This window comes from Haplochromis burtoni, unplaced genomic scaffold, assembly GCF_018398535.1.
Source record: "Haplochromis burtoni strain Fernald_Lab_line unplaced genomic scaffold, NCSU_Asbu1 Contig_27, whole genome shotgun sequence".
NCBI lineage: Eukaryota > Metazoa > Chordata > Actinopteri > Cichliformes > Cichlidae > Haplochromis > Haplochromis burtoni.
In genome coordinates this window covers 2,206,633-2,217,192 of record NW_024582388.1, presented here as the reverse complement: position 1 = coordinate 2,217,192, position 10,560 = coordinate 2,206,633, and the positions used below count along the sequence as shown (strand labels likewise).

The 10,560-nt window shown below is 38.1% G+C and overlaps 1 protein-coding gene across 2 annotated transcripts in view; it reads right to left on the bottom strand.

The window, feature by feature from the left end:
- The window catches only part of LOC102292427 (contactin-associated protein-like 4), a 116,414-nt gene that overhangs the window by 43,001 nt on the left and 62,853 nt on the right, over nt 1-10,560 (bottom strand). For both annotated transcript variants that reach the window (XM_005918044.3, XM_042219044.1), the window contains exons 6-10: nt 6,874-7,049; nt 6,595-6,741; nt 3,956-4,223; nt 2,486-2,635; nt 2,022-2,193 (exon numbers count right to left, since the gene is read on the bottom strand). In XM_005918044.3, coding sequence (XP_005918106.1) covers nt 2,022-2,193; nt 2,486-2,635; nt 3,956-4,223; nt 6,595-6,741; nt 6,874-7,049 — 913 coding nt within the window. The remainder of the gene's footprint in view (nt 1-2,021; nt 2,194-2,485; nt 2,636-3,955; nt 4,224-6,594; nt 6,742-6,873; nt 7,050-10,560) is intronic.

The following is a 10,560-nucleotide window of genomic DNA, read 5'->3' as shown; positions in this document are numbered from 1 at the left end:
TATATATATATGTATATATGTATGTGTATGTATGTATGTGTATATATATATATATATATGTGTGTGTGTATGTATGCATGCATGCAAGGCACCTCAGTTTACTCATTTGACCACATTTTACCTATTGTGAGAAATCTAATTCAGGGTCACTGGAGTCTGTCCCAGCTGTCATGGAGATAGCCCCAATACCCAGAGAGAACATATAGACTTCAGGGGCCTGGCCATACAGTGGATTCAAACCCAGGACCTTACTGTGAGAGAACAGTGCTATCCATTCTACCACCATGCTGCTTTTTACAACACTATAGACTGTAAATGCAGTCTCTAAACAGTCTGGTTTGACTTTCTTGACTTAATTGAAATTAAAGTGTTAAGACAGGCAGATTTGATGATTAGCTGATTTAATTCTTAAATTCTCATAAAGATATGCCCTAAAAGCTACGAGGATGCCCGAGTGGTTAAGGTCTTAGACTTAAGATCCAATAGGCACCAACCCTCGTGGGTTCACACACAACTTCTGGTAAGCAAGTCTCTTTGGCCAATCTAATAGATACTTACATAGTTGACACTAGTAATTGCGCATATTTTAATTCAATAATGGAAAACAAGTAATTCTTGTTCTGACTCAGAACAAAAAGTGGTTAGAGTAAAAACAAGTGGTGGGAATAAATGAAAGAATGAACAATCTTTTTTCATATATTAATCTTTATATAATGTCAGTTCTGATAAGACAAGCGTGGTACCCTCATTAAGTTTGGCATTTAAAATGAGAGACCTGAGTGATTAAGGTGCAATAGCCTCGTGGGTTCGAACCCCACTTCTGTGTGTTCTCATTATCAAATGTACCGTGTGATGCATAGTCCTCATGGGTTTAAATGCTATATTGGTATAGATGCTTTTTGGGGGCAGATATAAATCAAATCAACATGCAATCAATTAGGCCTTGTTTACATAGCACTTCTCAGACAAATCAGATGCTATTGAAAGAGCTTTTCAAGTGATTAGGATGCCCTCCTACAACAGTCATGTTTCTGATTCATGTTTTAGATTACATCAGGCTTATAACTGTCCACTTTTCTTCTTAGTGAAGTGAACATATCATGCATTAACAAAACACACAATTCTTTGTGCAATCTGTCTTGGCATTTATTTAATCTCAGTGTTGCTCAGTTGCTCCTACATTCCAACCAAACACTGGCCCAGTCCCATCTCCACCTAAAGTCTAATCACTAAGGCCTAATCACTTAATCCTCACAGACTTAACTGACTCAAGAAGCAATTGACATAAGACCTTGAGGGTTCAAATCACACCTCTGGTATAAGTACAAAATCTCATGCAGTTATACTTATATGTGGTATAGAAAACATAATGTGTTCCTAAGATTTAAATAGGCCAGTGGTACCCATATTATAGTAATACAGATTCCAACTCTTTGAGCCTATCTCAGCTAAACAAACTGCTAAGGAAAAGGTTTGAGTCAGTCTTAGTATTTTTTCTTCTAATCATGCAAGTAGTAAGTACATAATACTTTGAAGTGGAATTTAAAAGAACAATGTGTCATGCCACATTGGTTGTAAAAAAAAAAAAAAAAAGGGGAGACAGTATTATGTTTTTAAAATACATTTTTACCAAACTACTAAAACTTTCCATGGTTGGCTTTTACCTGATATTCTTGCCAGGAAAGTGGTTATGAAGGCAACACAGTTAAGATGCAATGGACAACAATCTTTGTGGGGTAAAATCAGACAGAATTATTTTGAAATAGAACATTGTGGTCCCTATTCCTACCAGAAAATGTCACTGTCAACGCTGCAATTTTGGACAGCTTGCAATTTGTACACCAAAGCTTCACGATGATTTATTCTATGAATAACTGCTGTACTTGTAACAGACTGCACTCTGACATAAATATTTCCAGATTACCATTTTTCATATCTCTACTAAATATCAGAGGGCTGCGTCACAGCTAAGAGAAAACACTAATGTGCCTTAACAAACAGCAGAGTTTTTGAAAACTGACCTGTCAATGATTCCACAAATGTCAATCTGCAGGTTGCTGTAGTTTCCAAGTTGCTTTTCCTGCACCTTAATCAGGTCCAGGTTTTGATTGTCCACAGTAAACAAACGCATGCAGCCCTGGAAGACACTAAACAGGTTTCTGCACTTCTGACTGCCATCTTCAACAGGACAACCTGAACAGAAGAGAATCACAGCAGATGGCAAGAGTTAATAAAATAAAAGTGCACCAAAAAACAAATACAACAGATTTGTAGAGATGAACTGAGATGTGTATTGTATGTGGAAAACCCCCCTAAAACATTGCTGTATTGTGATGCAAACTGTGACTGTAACTGACTAACTAATGCACTGTGGACAGAGAATTCTATATATTTTTTGGTTTATTACAAAGTTTCTACATTTTATGCTCACTGATGCTTGAGTGGGTATAATTGCATGGAATGACACAGCTGAACTGTGTCTTACCGCCGAAGAAGAGGTGACTTTCTACAGTGACAGGAAACGATGGGCTGGCTTGAGAGCTGTCTCTTTCCTCTTTATCCACTGTGATGGTTAGACGACCTTGTCTGGAATTCAGCTCCACTGAATGCCACTGACCGTCATTCAGAGAAGCACCTGGAAAGCAAACATCCATTAACACACCGCTGAAAATAAAATCTTTCCCGTGTGCCATGGTTGCACATCGAGCCATTAAAACCTTCGACAGATGTTGGGAACACTTTTTTTCCCCACATGGAAACCAAGCGTGGCTAGCAATGACCAAATTAAATATCCTATCATACACCGTCTACTACACAAATACACCTAATTTAGATATATACCACTTTTCTTCTTGGAAACAGCTTGTAAATCATTTCTTTTTATAAAACATAATGTTATAAACTGATTGCTTCCTTGCTCATCACTTCACATGTGCCACAGAGGGGAAGGGCCGTATCTAACACATTGATTGCAGCAAGTGAGCTTCCCACTTCCTACATCCTCTGAGTGATCGACTTGTATCAAGTACAGACGGCACTGTGCCAGCCCTGTGGATCTGTATGTTATTAGGAGTTAAGGGAATAAATCAATATCTCATTATCTCCACTGTTTTCCTTACTTGCACTTCTTTGCTCAAGAAGACATCCTAATCATCCTACAATGCCATTTGCTGTTTGTAACATTGCTGAGTGACCAGGGGTTTAAAAATTAGGACAATGCAGAGCATAAATATTACATCTAAACATTTCAAAGCATGAAATGCAAAAATATTTGTCAGAAAAAGATTGGCTTATGTTTCTACATGAACTGAGATGATCTTTTTTCTCCATGTGCCATTAATAGGTCAGGCTGTTGAAGGATACTTTTGTCTGTCTTAATTGCTTTTCCAAAACCTAAATTAAAACAGCAAACATTTGTATATCAACACTGACGTCTGATCAATGCGACTCACCTTCTGTTCACATTGTTTCCTTTTTCCCTGTAACTTGTTTTGTGTGACTAGTAATGAACAAGATAAATACAGCTAAGCAGTGTCTGGAGACATTCTGCTACAGTTGTGTCCTTGTGTTGATCACACTGCACATTTGTCACTGTAACCCTAGAAACTACATGCCAGCCATGCATCGCCCACTGATCACAATTACCTACCATTGTTACAGGATATAACAAAATAAATAAATAAATCAGTGTGAAAAACAATGATTGTTATATTTATTGTGCTAGAACTGGGTAGGGATTATTATTCTTCAAGGTATCTGGTCATTTCATGTCTTTTTACTGATATGAAGTTTAAGTCTAAATACTTGAAATTAGATGGACAGAAGTCATAGCTCACTGCTCTTCAAAGTGCAGTGAGTGTGGAAAAATAATGATTTGACATTCGTGTGAGCGGTTCTAGCAACTTTACTGTTGATCTGTGGATCTGAAGGTGCTTGGGATTTGCTTTAGACTGACCTGCACTGAGCTCCAGCAGCGCCCTGCCGCTTTTATGGATCTGTAGTTGGAGTCTGGCCTCACTCAGGTACAACCAGGCCACGCCTCCTTGTTGAGGGAGTTCAAAACTAAGCAGAAGCCCCTTCTTATTCCAAGTCCTGAACTGAAAGCCTATAGATACGCCCCCTGATGAAGACATTGTAGTCCCCGGTAACTGAAGGAAGCTCTCAGGCCCAGTGAACGTCACCGCAACAGAAACTGGCTCAGCACACGAAAAGGTGACATTGCCCTGAGAGAGAAACACGCAGAGTGGAGAGAAAGAGGAGGTGTGACAGAAAAAAAAGATACTATAGAGATAAAACAACATAAAACATGAATATTAATCAGCTACAGAGGGTGTGCTGATCTGACCTCATGTCTCCGTGATCTCATCAGCAAGTCTCCTTAAAGAGGACATTGGTATTACCATAATGATAACAGCAGAGCTTAGGATAAGATTAGAAAAGCAAACTCTAAAATGCCAAAGTCACCTAGTGTGGAGGTAAAAGAGATAAAAAAAAAAATGGAAATAAAATGAAGAGAGCATAGAGCATGGCCAGTACTGCAATATCTGACATCTCTGTTACAGTCCATTGTTTTGAGTAGTGGTAATGACGCGGGGTTCACCGCTAAAGCTGCGGCAGTAATTTATTATAGTCCCGACTCTCTGCTGGGAATTTCAGTCTGCTATCTTTACAATGCTCTGGAAACACAGATGACATCTAAAAGCCCTTTGTGGTGCAGTTAAAGTGATGTACAATTATTCATGTTGGAGTGGGCTTTGCTGCTGCACAACACAAAGTAAAGTTACCTTAAAAACCCTCAAAAGCCTTCAGCATCGGCACACCATTCTTCCTCCATTTACACTCTTATTTTCTTCTTATTATTGTCTCCTCAAAGAGCTGTAAGAAGACCCATTTAGTGCCTGTAGCAGATTAGACCACAGCTTTGCAGTTAGTACCTTAAGAGCTGCAGGACCACTCAAATCTTCAGCCATGCGTGTAAATCTTTGAACCTGTTTACCAAGAATTCATGTTTCTTTCTGCTGTTTGGCCCTATACTGTAATGAGAGAGCACATATTACTTCATCACAAGCGCTTCACAGCTCCCAGATGAGCTTGATCCACTCATTGCAAATGCAAAAAACTAAAGGCCATAACTCCCACAATGACGAGGCATAAGTGAGTCTAACCACACAACACTGCTTTGTCTTGGCTTCATTAACCAGCTCAGTAGGTCCTTAAGAGCAGCACAAGCATATAGTTCAACCAGCACAGCTTACAAAGCTTGAAAATTTAAGGATAACCTAAATTTACAGTTATGGAAAAAAAATTCAAATTCAAATTCAATTCAAAAAGAAAGGGAAGATGTGTGGCCATAATGCACATTTTGCAAAGACACAACAAAGCATATCAGCACAAACACCTCATACCACCTGTCAAGCATGGTGGTGGAGGTGATGATTTGGGCTTGTTGGATCATAAAGTCAACCATGAACTCTGCTTTCTGGTCATGCACCAAGAAAATGAACCTGAGAACACAATGACCTCAACCTGACTAAAATGTTGTGGTACGACCTTAAGAGAGCTGTGTATAAAGCCTTTCATCATTTTAACAGCAGAAATGAATCTGCTGAACACACTTTGAAAATAAACAGTAAAATGGTATTTGGATGGTCATAATGACATGATAGCAGACACATCGCATAACTGACACTTTTCACCTTAGTTTCAATGAAATGTGATTATATGAATGTATTAAAAAGATAATAAAACGATTCTATTTCTTTAAACATTTCAGCAGGTTTAAATTATTCATAGTTTAAAGAAAGACAAAATTAGGTCAAGGGTAGCTTTTTTTCCAGGTGTGCTCTAATTCTTACTTGGCTGGCAGAAGCAACACTAGTGGGCTGAACGTATGTGAAAGCCACAGCTGCTGGGAAGGGAGCTGTCATGCAGGGTCCATAGTTCTATGCATAGCTCACTGTTAAAGACTTGGACTAACGTCAGCTGGTTATGGTGCAGACTGATGCAAATGCTCTTAACACTCTAAGTCTTCAGTTTGGTTGGTAGAACTGTTGACGTAATGTCCTTACTTTTATCTTTGATATTTGTCTCTACAGTTGAATAAAGCCACTAAAATGGCCTCAAAAACAGAAACCTGGTGTTCACCACATGATGTATAAACACAAACACTGCAGTGCCTTAAAGGATCATTTAACATACATGCAAATCTTGCAGGCCCCAGTCTGCAGTGTGCCTGTATGAAATTGGTGAAAAACAAGAGCCCGAAATGTTTTTTGGGGGACAACATTTTTTACATTTCCTTTTCTTTCATTACAGTTTTTCTGCAGGTGAGCACCTTTTTTGATTTACTACACAATGCACACTCTACCATGGGCTCTTCAAATGTTTTTATTATAAAAACCTATTCCTTGCTTTTATGGGGAGAAGCCAACATGCATGTTTTCAGTTTTTTCCCCCTTTCTTAAAGTCCTTTTCTTAAAAACAAAATACAGTTTTCACTGAACCATCTACTGTAATGAAGGAGAAGAAGCCCCCCAAATCATTAAAAAAGTCAGGTTGTGTTTAAATTGTGTTACACAGGTTAAAATTACTTACCGAAATAGTAACTTGTTGTTTTTTGTTTTTAGCTAGTTCTATCAGGTTGTGGCCATTATACAGCAGATTTTCCAGGCACCCGTTGAAGTTCTTCTTGGAGGTTACTGGTTTCTGAGAGACTTCACTCTGAACTGCCCCCAAACTCAGCTGTATGAAAACAATGATACACAAATAAACGGATTATTTTAAAAGAAACATAATATCTGCAACTCATCTTCTGCACGTTTGTTTGCACAAAAGGTAGAAGCTAAATTTAACCCTTTCTGTATTTGAAAATACCTGTTCAATGCTCCAGTGGCTGAAGTCTGCAGGGATTTGAACCCTCTCTGTGTGTTTGTCCACAGTGAGGTTTAGGTGAGAGCCACGCCGCTCCACTGCTACATGATGCCAGTGCTGATCATCCAACAGGCTGCCAAGGGAAACAAGGCGCTGGGGTTCAGTGGATGAAGTCCTGCCTGTAAAAGGGGTCAAGGAAAACAAAACAGCACTTAGGAGGACAAGGATTATTTCTGATTTGACCGTTTTACTCAGGATCCCACTGAGAGGTTCATACAAAGGTCTGTATGAACCTCTATTCTCCATGATGTCTCCTGAATATATCTGCATACTAGCGTCTAATGCCAAACTCATAATAATGCCTAATATAAAAAACCACAGTGGAAACATGGTGAGAAATAAATTAATCATAGAAGAGCACCACCAGGTCTTAATTAGTGGATAGATTTTTGCATCCCCCAAAGAACTGCGAGAGAAACTTTCTGCTGAGAGGAGAAACATTAGAAAGAGCTGAACACGGTCAGTCATTAAAAATGTATAAGAAACAGTTTAGAGACAGACAATTCCAACTTCAGAGAGAGAAACACAAAGTTTGGAGAAAAAAAGAAGACAAGCTCTGATGCTTTGTCTGTCCTGTTAATGCAACTATTGGAATGAGTCTTTTTATTACAGTCTGGACAAATAGAAAGAGACAGCTCAATCAATATAAGAGGAAGGATGGCACGGCTTAAAGACAAATAGGTTCTCTTTATAGGCATTGATTAATGCAGCCCTTATTGTGTTGTGAGCAGCAAGAAGGAGAGGAAGAGGACCTTATGATAGAGTGTGACAGATGATTTGATTGAAGCTTGAATAACAAGAGAAAACTGGCATCACTATGAAAGACGAAAGGGCAAACAAAGAGAAAATAAAGGAATTTTAATAAATACAGTCTTGCCCTCTCTTCCATTATTTGTTACTTTTTCTTCCCTTTTCACTGTGACTGCCATCCCATCCTTATCTCCTCTCCCTTTTTTAGCAGTACAGAGCTCATGAGGGGGAACAAAATAAGATATATTTTTTCTAAAGCAGCAAAAAGAATGCACAAGTAGATGATGACTACCAATGCGTTGAATTTTTGAAGAAAGTAAGAAAAATCATGCAGCAAAATTCTATGCTATTCTTAAATGTTTTGAGCTCCATTTTTATTTAAACTGTGATGCAGGGGTCATCAGAAATCAATAGGTTACTTCCTGATGGGAGCAAGAATGCACACAGCAAATATTAACAAGGACCAGGTCATCAGATATAAAAAATTCAAAGGGTAGGGTGATGGAGGCAAAGAAGAAAGGTCATGGAGTCTTAAAAAAAAAAGTAAACGTCACTATACGCATTATGTTTTATTGTGTGACATATCAACATGAAGCCCAGATAATCAGGCTGTGGTGATGACTAAGAGCAAGGAAAATCTTTGGATAAATAACTGAAAAAAATGACAATGACTATGGCATATTTTATTAATGACTAAGAGGGTCAGACAGGATGTATTTACCTCTTTTTCACAGCATTTGCCGAACACTTGCTGCAGACTAAGTCCATATGATGTGTTGTTGACTGTACCTTATTATGCAGGAAGATGTTTTTCTTCAGGAGCAGCTGTCAATGTATTTGACTCGAAACATATTTTGCAAACTTTGGGATACCAAATAGTTATCAGCCTGGTAAGGTATTAGGAAACTCTCATGGGGTTTAAAAGTGAGTCGAGAGGACTTGGCCAGTCATTACAGGGTGCAAATGGTCCATACATATTCTAACGTCATCTGCTGGCAGTATTTTGGAGTTTCTGCAAATCTGTCCTTCTGCGTTAAAGGGGTTAACAAGTATCCAAACATGTTAAAAAGATGTCTTACAGCTCACATCATGTACTGGAGCTTGAAAAAAGAACAATCACTATGTTTGTTTTCCTAAACTGACAAAAGTAAGAGACAAAGACTGAACTGAGTTCAGTCAAAGCCACATCTTTATATGGTATTTACAGGTTTATAGTAGATAAATATAAAGCAGCAGTAATAATAAATCGTGAACAGCAGTCACAAATGTTAAAATAATCTTTCAAATGCCTGTAAACTGACTCCTAGACTGTATTTATAACTAGAGGCTGAAAACATCTCCGTATATCGGTGTGGTATTTATAGATGAAAATTAAAACTGTGAAGAAGAGACAAGGGAAACACCGTTCAACCTTGTTATCAGTGTTGCAGTTGCATCGCTGGCCTGCCAGAGAGTACTTCCCATTTGGCAAATGTTTGGACTGTCACAAACACAACAACAAGCTGATCTGAGTAAAGTGGGAGAGAATCTGGGGAAATCTGTTTCTTTAGTATTTTTTAGGTAAATATGGCCTAATATCTAGAATAATAGTAGTATTTTGATTAAATGTTTTTAAGTCTGTTTAAGAGATAAAAAGTCTGTTTTTAAAAAACTTTTTCATTAATTCAATTTTATATCATATCATATCATTTTAAATCATGAAAAAAATAGCATGAGGTGAAGGATCTATTGCTTTATTAAGTATTCAGGTTGTGTATCATGTTTTTAAAAAGTAACTAAGTCATAAGGTAATTACTTGTGAAAATAAGTAATCAGTAAAGTAACAGGATTACTTTCTTGGAGAAGTAATCAGTAATTAGTAACTAATTGCTATTTTCAAGTAACTGACCAACACTGGTTATGACACAAATTTCCCTTCTGTTTTCCAGAACAGTGTTGCTGTTTGCCTCATAAAGTAAAACTGCCTCTGCTCCAGGAGGGGGTCCTGGACTAACAGACCTGGATGTGTTAGTCATAGTATACTAAAGCAGACCGTGTGTGAGCTCAGGGTCAATGCACACAGCAGATGAACTAAATTACACAATATGTAACCCAAAAAGCACATGTAGGGCTAAACTCGGCAAGGACGAGGAAGAAAAACAGAAAAAATGATGGGCGAGACAGATATAATGAGACAGAAAGATGAAGGGCACTCAACCAAAAAAAACCCAAAAACATTATATATTGTATACACAGTATTGTTGTGAGGGGAAAACAGAATAAATGAGACACAAAGATAACAGTTTTTAGAGGCAGATAGCCTCTTGTGATGTCGGAAATGTAAGGAGCAGGAGATCTAGGGAGATAAACAGTAATCAAAAAGAAAACAGAAAATATTTAGAAACTGGCAAAAGCAGAAAAAAGAAAGAATAAAGACAAATTGGCTTTGATTTCATTCAGCTCTCATCTCTCTTTATGATAAAAGTATTTTTTTTTCCTTTTTGAAAAGGACAGTTACTGATATAACTTCTGAAGTTACAGTGAAGCTGCTGTTTGAGCATGTTTAACATAGCATGAAAAATCTTATTTTCACCATGGACGCCCACATACATCTGTGATTACTGGCAATTAATGGTTGATTACAGTCTATGAAGTCCCACTTAGGTATTCGATAAATTTTGGAGTCTGTGATTAGAGATGAGAGATCTTTGTGCTGCCTCTAAATTCCAACGTACAGACTTGAACCTGAATTCCCATAACAATTTACAGCGCTCCTTACTGGGAGAAACTCCCACTCATGATGCAGTGGAACCCGTTTCACCTGAATCCCCAGCTCTACTCAGAATACACCCATAACACCTAGGACAGTGTAGTCACTGTGGGGCGATTGTGGCTCAAGAG